This window comes from Mustela nivalis (genome assembly GCF_964662115.1).
Source record: "Mustela nivalis genome assembly, chromosome: 1".
Classification (NCBI taxonomy): Eukaryota; Metazoa; Chordata; class Mammalia; order Carnivora; family Mustelidae; genus Mustela; species Mustela nivalis.
In genome coordinates this window covers 5,745,976-5,762,471 of record NC_139020.1, presented here as the reverse complement: position 1 = coordinate 5,762,471, position 16,496 = coordinate 5,745,976, and the positions used below count along the sequence as shown (strand labels likewise).

At 40.1% G+C, this 16,496-nt stretch overlaps 1 protein-coding gene across 1 annotated transcript in view; it reads left to right on the top strand.

Annotated features, from left to right (window-relative positions):
* SH3BGR (SH3 domain binding glutamate rich protein) overlaps positions 1 to 16,496 on the top strand; it is a 45,733-nt gene that overhangs the window by 17,702 nt on the left and 11,535 nt on the right. The window contains exons 4-5 of the mRNA XM_082697787.1: positions 10,478 to 10,552; positions 11,298 to 11,390. Coding sequence (XP_082553913.1) covers positions 10,478 to 10,552; positions 11,298 to 11,390 — 168 coding nt within the window. The remainder of the gene's footprint in view (positions 1 to 10,477; positions 10,553 to 11,297; positions 11,391 to 16,496) is intronic.

The window sequence follows — 16,496 nt, the reverse complement described above, 5'->3', positions numbered from 1 at the left end:
TTTAACAAGCACTAAATGAGGGACTCATTTTAGTATTCACATACGTGCCTCTGGAAAATGAATGTGATGCCATATTTGCTTTGGTTAAACAACTCAAACCTTACAGAGCAATTATAAGGTTACTTTGCTTCCCTCCCTCCCTGGGGACATTCAACATTGTTGCAAGATTGCAGGGTTCTTGTCTCACAGAGTAGAAGAATGAATCTCAGGGACAAAAAAGGGTGAAGTGAAGTGAAAGTTTATTAAGTGAGGGTGAGAGCAGAAAGGAAAGAAGCAGCTCTCTTGCATGAGGTCGTTCCTGAGTGGATTGCCACTGAGGGCTTCTAGTGGCAGTTTTTCATCAAAAACTTGACCAGCGAAATAAGTCAAGCAGCGAAAGACAACTATCATATGATCTCCCTGATATGAGGAAGTGGTGATGCAACATGGGGGCTTAAGTGGGTACGAGAAGAATAAATGAAACAAGATGGGATTGGGAGGGAGACAAACCATAAGTGACTCTTAATCTCACAAAACAAACTGAGGGTTGCTGGGGGGAGGGGGTTTGGGAGAAGGGGGTGGGATTATGGACATTGGGGAGGGTATGTGCTTTGGTGAGTGCTGTGAAGTGTGTAAACCTGGTGATTCACAGACCTGTACCCCTGGGGATAAAAATATATGTTTATAAAAAATAAAAAATTAAAAGTAAAAAAAAAAAAAAAAAAAACGTGACCAGGAAGCTTGTGGCCTTGAGATTCTTGTGCCATCTTGGTTTGCCTGTGGACTATTGATAACATCCTTAATGACTGACTTCTTTGAGGTCTGGTCATGTTCTGTAATTACAATGTAATTCAGAGAGTGATGCTCCCTCACATCACAGCCAGGTGGTCCTGTCTCTTCCCTGATCACTTGTTCTCTCTGGCTTAGCTTCTTCCTGCCAGGAATAGCCTTAGAGCCTAGCCAGGGGCCCCTTCCTCTCTCCGCCTATACTTAACCTTTCCTTATTCAACATCATGAATTTTAAAAAATTAGATATAATATATATATATATATATATATATATATATATATATATATATATATTGCATATTTATCTCCATGAGCAATGTGTATGTTATTTTGTACTTTTAATGCCTGATTGGTATCACATTTTTTAGAATGTTCTATAGCTGGCTGTTTAAAAAACATTATCCTTTGAGATATATCCTACTAAGATATGTAAATCTATTTCAGCCTCTGCTAAGTTTTATCTTGTCCCATTTTAAAAATATCTAATTTCAGTTTTTATATCCCGCCCTGATCTGTGCTTAAGTCTTGTCATATTGCATGAAATTCTCTTTAACTAAGTGAAAGAAAGGTCTGGCCATGGAATTATAAAACCCAGCCTAGAGAGAGCTAAGAGACCGTCCAGTCCTGATTATTATCTTCCCAGAGGAGGGGCTTGAAGCTCACAGGACGTACATGATATCTGCAGATACTGCACTAATTAGCAGCACAGATTGTGCTGGAACCTCTGGTGTTGTCAGCGTTGCTTGGATTTATAGGTGTTTATGCATGCACACGTGGGGAAAGTCCTTCAATTGCCCTTTGGGAAGACACACATTTGATGATTTATGGAAATGATATTATTTGCCACAGTGTCACTTTGTAGTAAACAACATTGTGGATAAGTATCAGCAAGGAAATTAATCTCACCCTTAAAATAGATACTCTTGAACAATTAGATAGACAATGTATGCTTATAAAGTGATATTAAGTAACATACTCAGCATTTTTCTTTTGGAATATTGTTTTTGTCTAAAGCATGCTGTACGGGGCCAAGTATGAGGACAGTTTTCCCGATGAGGGCTTTGCCAGTAAGCACTGGCTCTGTAAAGGCAACCGTAGTTCTTTAAAACCATCTGGTCATATCTGATTAAATGAGTATCATTGTTAATAGCACACTCCTGGCAAGGCTTTGGTTGTATACACAGTTTCCAGTTATGTCCTGGCAATAAGGATTACACATTCTAAGGGAACCTAGGCAGAGAGCGATATTGCCATGAAACACAGAAAGACTTAATAAGAATTTTCAAGTTCTGAAGGGCTCAGGCAGAGGGGATATCACTTACAAATGTCTCATTTCAATGTACAAAAATAGTCTGCCACATTGTTGTGATTTATAAAAAGCTTAACAGGGAAGACAGAGGGTTTCCTTATATATTCAGAAAATAGGACATTAAGATAACATCAACAGTAAACCAAACAAAAACCATACTCATCCTTCACTGATTCATTCATTTCTATGTAATTAATTTTCATTCTGCTGGCTCTGGGGTTGGTAGTCTCACGAATCCATCTGCTTCTCAGCTAGGGTTCTGGAAATTCTGTCTCAGTCCACTGGTATGGTCTCAATGATCTTTAAGTGTTGCCATCAGAAGCCTATACCCCAAAGTACCTGGCATATAGTCCTTTTCTCGGGGGCTCTGGGTCATTCTATGTAATGAATGAAGCAGTCTGGATTGTAGTGGACTGCAAAAGCTTTCAGGGAAACAGCAGAATGAAACAAGCTAAGAAAAACAACTGTAGATGACAAAAGGCTTAAAATAACTGTGGTTAATTTTTTAATGATTTTTTTGAAGGTAAAAGTCTTTATGGGGATTCTAACAAGAATAATGCACCTGATACGAAACTGTGGTTGTTTCTCTGGCATGCAAAAACAAAACAATAAACTCTGTCCAAAAAGTTTTAGATAAGATATCTATAAACATAGTCACTAAGCCTGTTTTCAAAGTTAGAAAACATTGTATCTTATTTGTAAAAAAGTGGATGAATGGAGGAAAACTCCTGATATAAGATAATTATCCAGAAACATATTATACCATGAATATACCAAGCAATGCCCCATGAAAGATACCATGAATGCCAAGCACACGCTCACCATGTATGGTAGGAATATATCGAGAACATCAAGTGAGGAGAGTCAGTAGATCTGGACTAGGTCCTAAACACCTATATAGTAATACAACTGTATGTAGGTGATGGGAATCTCTAGGTGTAAACTATTGTTCTAGAACATGCTAGATTGAAATGAAAGACATAAGGTATGATCAATTTGACATTTAAAGCAAATTACTGAAATTATGATGGATAACCTATACTGTGGTTGTCAAATGTCAGGCAAGGAATCACTAGGATCAATGTCTTTTTTTTTTTTTTAAGATTTCATTTGAGAGAAAAAGAGAGGGAGAGAAAATCACCAGCGGACTCCCTGTTGAGCACAGAGCCCATCTTGGGGCTTGATCCCATGACCCATGAAATCAGCACCTGGGTTAAAACCAAGAGCTGGGCACTTAACTAGTTGAGCCACCAAGGTGCCCAGGATCAAGGTCTTTTATACATTATTTTGGTCAGGGGAATATTATTAAGATATCAGTAACAAACATCCACTTATGTATGTAATTGGATTTCCTCTGGCTGATGAAGATGAGGGCAGTCATGCCCACATTAGAGCATTACGTTCACAGAATGCTGTGGGAGTGACTACTGCGTGGCAGAAACCCCACATCACAGGGAGTACTGTTCTTCTCACCGTGGCCATCCAAGGCCATTCCCAACGGCAAGGCTGCAGCATTTGGGGCTCCCTCTCTCCTGTCCAGGATTCTGTCCTCATTTCCTAGTAGCTATGGTTACCCCAAGTTCTGTTTCCTGATTCTTCCGTTAAAAACCCCCGAGTTTTGGGGCGCCCCGGTGGCTCAGTTGGTTGAGCAGCTGCCTTCGGCTCGGGTCATGATTCCAGGGTCCTGGGATCGAGCCCCACATCAGGCTCCCTGCTCAGCGGAGAGCCTGCTTCTCTCTCTCCCCCTCTCCCTGCCGCTCTGCTTACTTGTGCTCTCTCTCTAGCTCTCTGTCAAATAAACAAATAAAAAATATAAATATAAAAAACCCGAGTTTTCTGTTGTTTTTATCTCCCCAAGAAGATTTGCTTATTCTCAGACTTACGCCCCCCAAACAGTAACTCACTCAGTGTCATTGTCCTCTTTCTTTTTTTCAAAACCATCTTAGCCATTTTTTCAAAATATTTTATTTATTTATTTGACAGAGAGAGAGATCACAAGTCGGCAGAGAGGCAGGCAGAGAGAGAGGGAGAATCAGACTCACTGCTGAGTGGGGAGCCAGACAAAGGCTCAATCCCAGAACCCTGAAATCATGGCCTGAGCTGAAGGCAGTGGCTTAACCCACTGAACCACCCAGGCGCCCCCATCTTAGCCATTTTAAATTACATAGTTCAGTAATGTTAAGTATTTTCATATTGCTGTGCAAAAGATCTCTAGAATTTTTTCACTTTGCAAAAGAAAAATACTATACTCAGGCAACTGCCAATTTCTTCCTCTCCTCCAGTTCCTTCCATGATAATTTACTTTCTGTTTCTATAAATTTGACTATTTTATTTTTATTGTTTGTTTATTTTTATTTTATTTATTTATTTTTTAAAAATTAACTTATTTATTTTTAGCATAACAGTATTCATTATTTTTTCACCACACCCAGTGCTCCATGCAATCCGTGCCCTCTATAATACCCACCACCTGGTACCCCAACCTCCCACCCCTCTGCCCCTTCAAACCCCTCAGATTGTTTTTCAGAGTCCATAGTCTCTCCTGGTTCTCCTCCCCTTCCAATTTACCCCGACTCCCTTCTCCTCTCTAACTCCCCACGTCCTCCATGCTATTTGTTATGCTCCACAAATAAGTGAAACCATTTTAAAGATTTTATTTATTTATTTGACACAGAGAGACAAAGCGAGAGAGGGAACACAAGTAGGGGGAGTGGGAGGGGGAGAAGCAGGCTTCCTGCTGAACAGGGAGTCTGATACGGGGCTCGATCCCAGGACCCTGGGATCATGACCTGAGCTGAAGGCAGACATTTAATGACTGAGCCACCCAGGCACCCCTAAATGTGACCATTTTAGATATCTCATATAGGTAGAATAAAACAACATTTGTCTTTTTGTGAGTGGCTTATTTCATTTCACATAATGCAATCAAGTTTCATATGTGTGGTGGTATGAGATAGGATAAGTTTTCTTTTTAAGACTGAATAACATTCCATTGTATGTATTTACAACATTTTGTTCATTCACTCATTCATGGACATTTGGATTGTACCTACCTCTTGGTTATTGTAAACAATGCTGCTATGAATATGGATATACAAATAATTTTTATCATTCAAATTTCAAGTCTCCCTTGAATCTTCTTGCTTTGGCTCATTTTCCTCTTATTTTTTCTTTTGTTTGCTTGCTTATTTGTTTGTTTTTTTATTTTTATTTTTATTTTTTTTTTTAGAGATTTTATTTGTTTATTTGACAGACAGAGATTACAAGTAGAAGAGAGGCAGGCAGAGAGAGAGGGAAGCAGGCTCCCTGCTGAGCAGAGAGCCCGATGCGGGACTCGATCCCAGGACCCTGGGATCATGACCTGAACCGAAGGCAGCGGCTTAACCCACTGAGCCACCCAGGCGCCCTGTTTGTTTTTTTAAAGTAGGTTCCACACCCAACATGGGTCTTAACGTCACGACCTTAGATTAAGAGTTGCGTGCTCTACCCGCTGGGCCAGCCATGTGCCCCTGTTTGTTTCTCTTTTTGATTCAGAATTTATAGTCATTATCTGTTGGAAGGTTGGGTTCCAAAGGAGATTACTTGGCTGTAAGGGAATTGGAGTCGGGGACGCCTGGGTGGCTCAGTTGGTTAAGCAGCTGCCTTCGGCTCAGGTCATGATCCCGGCGTCCTGGGATCGAGTCCCACATCGGGCTCCTTGCTCAGTGGGGAGCCTGCTTCTCCCTCTGCCTCTGCCTGCCATTCTGTCTGCCTGTGCTCGCTCTCTCCCCCCCTCTGATAAATAAATATAATCTTAAAAAAAAAAGGAATTGGAGTCGACAGTGAAATTGGATTTTAACAAAGATTGAGCCATATGTTATTTATGAGCACATAATAAGACAGTCATTTCAAGAAAACTTGAAATAAAAGAATGAGTATACAGCAGGCCTGTACAGACAACAAGAAAGCTGGAGTCGGATTAATGATATCAGATAAAGAGGAATTCAAGGCCAAAAGCATTAAATAAGAAAAACGTATAATTTAATGAAAAATGATAAAAATCTATGAAGAAAATACAGTAGTCATGAATCTTTATGGATCATGATAGCAGTCAAATACACAAATACATGAATCAGAAACTCCTAGAAATAAAATGAAAACTTATTAAAAACATCTTTTTTTTTTTTTGAAAGTGAACGTTACGTTTATTTGGTCACTTAATGAATTAAAAATTTTACACATCTACCATTTGTTCTTAAAGTCATGGTGAAACATCTTTTAATAGATACATTGTATTTATTACTTATCAGGTACAATTATAATTAGAAACTTGATTTAATAGACATGTATAGGATATACTTATGCATACTCGCATGAGTAAGAGTATATTAGATTGATATTAATAAAATGTAGTCTTCCCTTGTACTTATTAAAACATTTTCCACAGTGATCATATACTTGGTCAAAAAGAAAACTTTCATAAATTTCAGAAGGGAATGATTTTACAGAGTATGTTCTTATCCCAAACACAGAATTACAACCTGAAAGAAAAATATCATAGAAACTTAAGAAATAAACGTATCCCATTTCCAAATAACCCCATATCCCAAAGAAAATAAAACTGGTATTCTAGGGGCACCTGGGTGGTTCAGTTGGTTAAGCACCCAGCAGCTCTTGCTTGCAGCTCAGTTCATGATCTTGAGGTCAAGAGATGAAGCCTCAAGTGGGTCTCTGTGCTGGGCATGGAATCTGTGTATGATTCTCTCTCTCTCTGCCCCTCTCCCTCAAAAAAACTCCTGATATGATAAATCATCAAATAGTAAATGAGAGGTTATTTCATATCCAAACCCCAATATATGAGCAAATCTCTCCCTACACAGAGTAAAATTATTACTTTTAAATACTCTTATGATTGAAAAAGGAAGGAAAAAAATAAAAAAGAGTGGTAAAAACTTAGTAAAATAGTTAATTATAAGTAGATTCCATGCCCAGTGTGGAGCCTGATGTGGGCATTGAACTCATGACCCTGAAATTAAGATCTGAGCTGAGATCAAGAGTCGGATGCTTAACTGACAGAGCCACACAGGTGCCTCTAAAAGAAATATTCAATTTAAATAACTAACAATAGGAAAACAACATAAAAATGTAGGCAGTATGAACCCAACAAAACCCCAAATCAATTAAATACAAATGAGAGAGAAAGTATGTGTCTTTGTGCATATGGACATGCCTATATATATATATGTATATATATATGAATTATATATATATATAATTTGAGTGTATATATATATGATTTGAGTATATGTAATTTGAATACATGCATGTAATTTGATTATATATAATTTTAACAGAGAAATGAAATAGAATAAACCCCTGACCAGTTGATATATTACTTAGAATACTTTCAATTTTACCTAGATCAATTCCTATTATAAGTACAGAGGAGAAAAGTCTAAATAAAATGTTAGCAAACTGTATAATATAAAGCAGTATTTAACATACTTAGTTCTATGAACTGATTGATGGAGTAAACCCTTATGTTTGTTTCCATAAATACCAACAAGATATTTGATAAAATTCTTCAGACTTTCCTAGTTAAAACTAAAATGGACGGGACGCCTGGGTGGCTCAGTTGGTTGAGCAGCTGCCTTCGGCTCAGGTCATGATCCCAGCGTCCTGGGATCGAGTCCCACATCGGGCTCCTTGCTCCGCGGGGAGCCTGCTTCTCCCTCTGACTCTGCCTTCCACTCTGTCTGCCTGTGCTCGCTCTCTCTCTGACAAATAAAATAAATAAATAAATAAATCTTAAAAAAAAAAACTAAAATGGATTAAAATATAAACAGAAGGAAACTAATTAAACATGATAAAAACCAATTATCAAAAGGCAGCTGTAAGTGTCACACGGATCATGACATACTAAATCATTTCTATTACAATTAGAGGCAAGATAGCATGCTTGTCATCACTATGTTATTAAACTTTGTTTTAAAAGTTGTAGTTACTATAGTAATGTAGGAAAATAAAATGCATAGTGTATATATGTAATACATGTGAAATTTAAAAATTATCTTTATTTTTATATGATGTGATTGTACACCTAGAAATCTCAAGAAACTTCAATAAAATCTATTAGAATTAAGAGTTTATGACATTTCTGGATAAAAGAAAAACATAAAAATTAATAGTTTTTGTTTATATCAATAATAATGGATAGGAAGTTAGAATGTAAAAATCAAACCTCATTCATGATGGTGATAAAAATCCATAAAATAATTAGGAATAAATTTTTCAAGAAAAATATGGGGATTCATATTACAAAGACCATAATTTTGTTCTGAGGGACACCTACAAATACTTAAAGTAATAGGGGGACCTACAATGTGTCTGGATATGTTGACTAAACAATAAGAAGTGAACATCTTCTAAACTAACAAATATAATTAATGCTATTTCATTTTATTTTTTAAAGATTTATCTATTTATTTATTTTAGAGAGAAAGAGAGCGCAAGTGGGAGGGGCAGAGGGTGAAGGAGAGAGAATGTCAAGCAGACTCCATGCTGGTGTGGAGGCCCATGCAGGGCTTGATCTCAGAACACTGAGATCATGGCCCGAGCCAAAACCGAGAGTCAGATGCTTAACCAACTGTGCCACCCAGGCACCCCTATTTAATGCTGTTTTAACCAAAAGCTTATTTTAAAAAATTTGACACCAGGAAAAATGACTTTAAAATTTATTAGGATAAAAAATGTCTGAGAAGAGCTGAGAAAAACTGAAAAAAGACTTTGTGTAGCAACTTGCCTTTCTGAATATTAAAATTCACGTTAAACACTACACTGATAAAAGCAGTATGTTGGCATGGGAACTGATAAATATATTCATGGGTATGTCTTGATATTCATATATAGAATAGTATATTAACAGATCCAAATATATACATAAAACTTAATGACAAAAACATCTTAATTAAATGGGAAAATGATGATCTATAAATAGTGCATATATACTTTGCTGTTTATCTGGATGAAAAAACAGAGCCCTACTTTACATTCTATGTAAAACTAAATTCTAGAGTAATTAAAGCTGTGGGTGTTCTTAATTAATATAGAAGCACAGCACTGCATTTCAGATAATAAAAATTAGATAAATTTATTGTATGTAAAAGACTAAAAACTGAAAAACAAAATTTATAAAACTTTATAGACTAAAAAAATGTTGTAACTTGACAGAGAGCTAATATTTCTATTATATTAAGAACCTCTAAAAATTGTCAATAAAAGACAGACAACTGAAGTGAAAAGGGACAAAACATATGAAGACAGGTAGCTGGGCAGGAAATATAAGTGGTTAAAACTCATGAAAAATATGCTTTCTCTTATTAATTAAGAAAATGTAAATTAAAACAAAAATAAAATTTGATTTTGTCCCCAATGTGTTATTGAAGATAAAAAAGAGCTGTCATCTTCATTGGTCATGAAGATTAAGGAAAAGAGAATGTTCATTTATTTACTATAGAATATGAATTGCTACAGTTTCTTTTTTTGGAAAGAGATCTAATTAAAAAATTAAAAAAAAACCCATCATTTTATTCAGCTTAGTAAAGTGTTGTTTATAAAGTACAAACAGATAAGTTCTGAAAAACTGTCAGCTGGGAAATATTTGAATACATTGTATATTTAATATTCAGCATATTTTCTTTTTTTAAATGAGGTTAGAACCATCTGATTTAACTTGGGCCAATGTCCATGATATATTAAGCTAAAAAATCAAGTTGTGCCCCATGTTCCCATGTGTGCTCGAAAAACCACAAAATTAAACAAAAATAGCAAGCAATAAAAAAATAGCCTATATGTATGTATTAGGATAGTTTCAGGTACATATGGAAATTTTGATATTGATTATCATAGGATCATGGCATTAGAGGATGAATCTATGGTTTAACTGCCTTTGAAATACGAGTAACTGCTTTCCTCCCAATTTTGATGAGATATAATTTCCATGTAACATTGTATTAGTTTGAGGTATACAATATAAAGATCTGATGTATGTACATATTGTGAAATGATTACTATAATAAGTTTAGTCGATATCCATCACCTCACACAGTTACAAAACAACTTCTTATGATGAGAAAATTAGCTCAATATCTTAAAAGGTTGGCAACTGTGGGTAAGTCTGAAGAGCATAAAGTAGGAGGCATAGACCTAGTCCCACCTCTGACTTGCAGTGTTACGCTTTCTGCCTTGAATTTCTCATCTCTCAAGTGTGAGTGGTAGTAACCATCCTACCTATCAGGCTACAGTGTTGTAAAGATAAAATGAAGGATGAAGACAAACATAATTTGAATAGTTAAAAAATGTTGAAATGTAAGCTATTATCCTCAAGAAAATTCTCAAATATTCTCAATTTATATAATGCAGGTGGAAAAATCATCTGAGGAAACATCTTCTCTTCCCAATGGTGATGTAGCAGGAGAGGAACAGAGCAGTGTAGAGGTAAGAGTTAGTATCTTGAACCATCTTCCCCCTGACTACCTTCCTCAGAATGTCTACTTGGTTTTCATTTTTCTGTCATTCAACTCTATATAGATAGAGTATCTATCTATTTATCTATCTATCATCCATCACCCATCTATCCATCCATCTACCCACCCATCATCCATCCATCCATCATTCATCCATCATCCATCCATCCATCCATCATCCATCCTTCCTTCCATCCATCCTTCCTTCTTTCCATCCTTCCATCCATCCATCTATCCATCCTTCCTTCCATCTATCTGTCCATCCATCATCCATCCTTCCATCTGTCCATCCATCCATCATCCATCCATCTATCCATCTATTATCTCTCTCTCTATTCTCTATCATCTTTTCTTACTCTCTAAAATTATAAAACCTGCCACCACTCAAGCAACAGAAAACAAACTGCCTGAATATCAAATCCTTTGGAGTTCTCTTCATAAGCCTTAAATGGATGAATTATAGCTCCTCATTAGTGTGTTTATTTCTCTACCATGCACATGACTCAGATGTACTGACCGACAACAGGAGGTCCAATGAACAATACAGGGGGTGGTGATTCTGTACTAGTAGCGAAGTGACCAAATAGATAGGAAATCTGTGTTCCCTTTGTTTATATACTGCGTATCCAAGTAAGAAAACCGTAGCATGTGTGGTTTGGTTTTCCCTCGAAATCTTATCTAAGGTTAGTGATACCATGGGTTTGCTTCATGACCAGGGAACAGAGAAGACTGAAGAGAGTGGAGAAAATGAGACACAAAAAGAGGACAACGGGGACGCGGGCGACCTTGCTGAGTCTCAAGAGAAGAATGTGAGTATTGGTTTTTTGCCCCATGGTTTCTCTGGATTCAGGTCAACAAGCATTGCAGCACCTTCCATGTGCCAGGAATCCTCCTGGGCATACTGAAGTGAGCAGGGCAGCCAGGAGCTGAGCATTTAGCCAGTGAGGAAGCAGGAGGAAGTGTTCACTATCATGGTCAAGGCAGGTTGAGGATTAAAAGGAAGCCAGAGAAGGACCCTGAACCCAGGCCTGGAGGGGCAGGCTAGACAAGGCTTTAAAAATCTGTAGTTGTATTGTGACGGGTAGGTTAGGTTCAAGTTCTTTATAAAACAAGGGACCTTATCCCTTGGTCATGAGTAATGATGGATTCCCAGCGAACGCCTGCCAAGGGCATCGCCTACTGAGGGCACAGAGGTAAGGGGGTGTGATGTTTTTTGGGAAGCCAGTAGGACCTGGGGATAAAGAAGGGGCCCTGGGGACGGAAACCCATAGTCCGTTCAGATCCAATTATGGGAATATCAGCAGCTCCAAGACCTGTGATCTAATTCTAAAGGGGTCCCAATTCAGGGGCCCCAGGATAAAGGTCAGGGGGGTGAGTATGGGAGCGCAGGGTAGACTGTAGTTCTAGAATGGCCAGGCTGAGAGAATGGGGTATCAGATGGGCCACTTAGTCATGGAATTCCAAAAATGTAGCTGGGAAGCCAGGTAAGCGGAAATGGTGGTGCTCAGGGAGCTGAGCGTGTGGGCTTGGGGGCACTGGGCTGAGCCCCCCTCAGAGTTTCAGCGGTCGAAATGCATTGGGTCAGTTGCAACAAAGACTTGTTTACTGAACCATGATGGTTTGCATTTTTATCTGCTTATGACTTTTTTAAATGATTTATTGATTCCAGAAGAGGTGTAGATATCTCATTCCCAGCAGATGGCATGTGGTTATAAAGGGCCGTAGGGAACCATGTTATGGGCTTGTTGGGGTGGGTGTGGGTATCAATTCATTTGTATCTTAAAGAATTTAAATCTGGAGGGGCCAGGGCAGTAAGTTCCTCATATTTAAAGATGGCTAGGGGCGCCTTCGTCATAAGCAGTCATTAAGCCTCTGCTTTCGGCTCCAGTCGGGGTTCCAGGGTCCTGAGATCAAGCTCCGCGTAAGACCCCTTGCTCAGCGGGAGGCCTGCTTCTCCCCACCTCACTCCCCTTGCTTGTGTTCCCTCTCTCACTGTGTCTCTCTCTGTCAAATAAATAAAATAAAAAGGGTGGCTATTTCAAAGTGTTGATAATTCAAGACTCTTTGAAGTCTTTAGTTTGGAAAAACACAAGATCTTTAATCCCAACCTAGAAGTTAGATGGAGTTTCATGGCAGCCTGTGTCATTCAGAGATAATAAACTTTAAATTAAATATAGTATCAATCTCGTTACATTGTCACTTAAAAATCCATGTTTTTATAATGCAGACTTTACAGGAATTGCCTAGTGCCCTCTTATGGTATTATTGATTTATACTTTCTGAAACCCAGTTGCTTCCTGTAAGACAGAGAGACAAAGAAACATTATACCCTAATCCCTTTCTCCTGGGGAAGGTAACATTTTCATAACTATAGCAAAGAGGGGTCTACTTTCTCTTCTCAGCTACTGTTCAGGGAGGTGGTAAGCCAGCAGTTCTGGGGTCCTCTTTGTTAATACATTTCTGTTTTTTTTGAATTGAGAACTCTTTACAAGGTAAATTATAATCCTATGAATCCTGATAGGAATTAAAAAAAAATCATTTTTGTTATTTTTGCCTGGGCTCTGGTGGAGAAATGACTAAGTAAAAGGCATTTTAATTTTATCTATTTATTTACTTATTTTTAAAAACAGATTTTATTTATTTATTTGAGAGAGAGAGAGTGTATGAGAAGGGGGAGAGTCAGAGGGAGAAACAGACTGACTCCCTGCCAAGCAGGGAGCCCAATGCGGGACTCGATCCCGGGACTCCAGGATCATGACCTGAGCCGAAGGCAGTTGCTTAACAACTGAGCCACCCAGATGCCCAGACATTTTAATTTTAGATGAAAGTATTACTCACATTAATGATTAAGCTCATCTTCAACTCTTTAATCATATTGTACATAAAGATAGATTCTGACTTTCTCCCATTTGACAAATGATCCATGCTCTTTGACTTACTTTAATTCAGTTGTATAAGAAAGAAACCCCACGATTTGTCAGTGGGCATCACAAGTGACATAGTAACATGATTAGCTTTGGGATTGAATATAGAGGAAAATGGACTGAAATTTGAAAAGGAGACCAAACTTTCTGATATTTTGAATGGTTGCACTTTGTACTTAAAAAACCTCCCATCTGTTTAAGTGTTTTTGGGTTCATTCATTCATTCATTCATTTAGATTTATTTATTTATTTGAGAGAGAGAAAGAGAGAGCGAGCGCTTGGGGGAGGGGCAGAGGGCAGGAAATCGCAGACCCCCTGCTGGGCCTGGAGCCCCAGGTAGGTCTCATCTCCTGACCCTGAGATCATGATCTGAGCTGGAATCAAGAGTCAGATGCTCAGCCAACGGAGCCGCCCAGGCACAACTTGGGTTTGTTTTTCAGGGTTAAGATGGGACAGCCACCCAGGCTACTTGTCGTCACACCTTTTGACCCACGGTGCACTTGGGCTTAGATCGGCTAATTTGTAACCAACGGAGAAGCTAACTAGATTGCTAGGTCTTACCTCTTTATTTATTTATTTATTTATTTTTGTAAAGATTTTATTTACTTATTTGACAGACAGAGATCACAAGTAGGCAGAGTGGCAGACAGAGAGATTGAGAAGAGGAAACAGGCTCCCTGAGGGGCAGACAGCCCAATGTGGGGCTCGATCCTAGGACTCTGGGATCATGACCTGAGCTGAAGACAGAGGCTTTAACCCACTGAGCCACCCAGGCGCCCCAGGTCTTACCTCTTTAAACACTGATTTTCAAAACACTAGAAACGTCCTGGTAGATTCTTCCAGCTCTTACAGCCCAGATCAATCCAAAAAGCCAGAGCTTTTTAAGATAAGGCTCTGGTCTGTTGAAAACCCCCTGACAGAGATTTCATGGAGTCTTAATGTTTTGCTCCTTCTGGCTGGTTGTTTTTGAACAGCAGGGCTCCCTCTGCTCCCTCCGTGGGCAATAGAAGGGTTCCAGGACCCGTGGGCCTCCTTTGGGTCCTAAATCATGTAGCAAGAATGTCAGCTTCTTCTGTTTGTCTAACAGCATGATATCGGCTTCAGCCCTCCACCTCATGCTGGAGGGACCTTCCATCAGGGTGAGGGGCTGGTGGCACTGGCCCCTCAGCTGGGTCAGGCCCTCTGCCTCTGACGGAGCACATCTGCTGCCCTGGGGTTCAGTGTTTCCCCTTCTGCCCCTGTGTCTCCACTCTGGCTGCTTCTGTCAAGACAACTCCAAACCCAAGCTCCAAGCCCCCTTTATAGGGACTGTCGAGATTCATCGCCTCTCCTAGCTGGCCTAGGGTCTTAGAAAGCAAGGCCTCTGCTTTCTTCCCCGGGAGCCCAGATCCACCACCAATCTGTGGGTCTCTTCTTGGAATGTGGGAGGGGTAGTAACTCTGTTCCCTGTCCCCAGCGTTGTGTGCTAAGGAGAACAAAACATCAGTCATCCCTGCATTCGGCCACACTATTAATGACAGAGTCCAAACATATTTTAACCTTTCATTCTGAAATAATTACAGATGTACAGGGACATTGTTCAGCGTCCTATGTAGCCTGCCTGTGGTGACGTCCAGGGCTGATGTCCCTGATAGACACGGGGCAGTGTGGACACCAGAATGTGATGCGCTGCCTCTCTGTGGAATGGACTGGAGAGCTGACTCAGTGTGCACCATCACTGCAGAACTTTTCTTTGTGTGTTGAGAACATTTTTCAAGTGTACAATGGTAGCAACTGCCTGCGGCACCTGGCAGCAGTAAACCGAGGGATAGCCAGCTGAGTAAGCATCTGAGGCGTGGGCTTGTTCCTCTCACTGCTGCACATGCTCACTCGGGACGCGCTTGATGCCTTTTTATCTTATTTCATCTTATTTTATTTATTTATTTTTAAAAGATTTTATTTATTCATTTGAGAGAGAGACACAGAAAGAGCGAAAGCTTGAGCTGGGGGAGGAGCAGAGGGAGAGGAAGGAGCAGACCCCCCACTGAGCAGGGAACACCACATGATCCAGGACTCCAGGATGCTTCACTGCCCGAGCTGCCCAGGTGCCCCTCTGATGCCATTTTAATGGTGAGATATATTTATCTAAGAATATCACTCTTGGTTTAAAAAACAAATCAGAAATGGAGACAGAAGCCATCACCTCCTGTAGTGAAATGGACCTCCCCTGACCACCAATCCAAGGGTCCCGACTCTTAAATGCCAGACGCCAAGATGCGCCTTACCACGCGCTGGGGGGTTGGGGGCATTTGGGAGGCAGGACGGTGAACACTGGGAAGACTGTTCATTCATGCCTGAGAAGATCTCCTCTGTTGCTCCAGACCCCAATAGAGAGGGGACTTTGTGACTGCCTTCCCTGCTGACCCGGGAGGGACGGGGAGCTAGGGAGGAGGGGCGAGCTGTGTGTGGCGCCTGAGAAGGAAGTGGAAGGTCACCTCAGCTGCAGGGTGCACTCTGAGGAGGGGGCTGTGGACTGGGGGCCTTGTGAGAACTTCATGGGAGCCTGGACATGTTGTAGCTGGTTCACCTTTGCGTTGGGTTTCCACTGAGGTGACAATTATTTTAAGTTGTGCTTCTTGCCAACTCAGTGGTCCTCTCCAAAATCTCTTAAGACCTTGGCTTGCCTGACTACATGATTATGGCTTGTAAAGCCCACTCGGCTTCCTCCAAAACCAGTTTTGAGGAAAGTTGATTTCTTGAGGGGCAGAGATAGGTTTAGGTCTTTGAGGAGCTGCTGAGTCTCAGGCCAGATCCCCGCAGTGCCGGGAGATGGAGAGAACTCTGCCTTTGTCCCTGAGATTTCCAGCCACTCGGAGACCACTTGCCCTCCTCAGGTCACTCTGGGCTGGCCCTCAGTTTCCTTCCACACCAGCCACCTGTCCTAACCAGCCACTGCCTGACACTCACCACAGCTGACACCTGTCCCTCATCCTGGCTGCTTGCCGCCTCTGT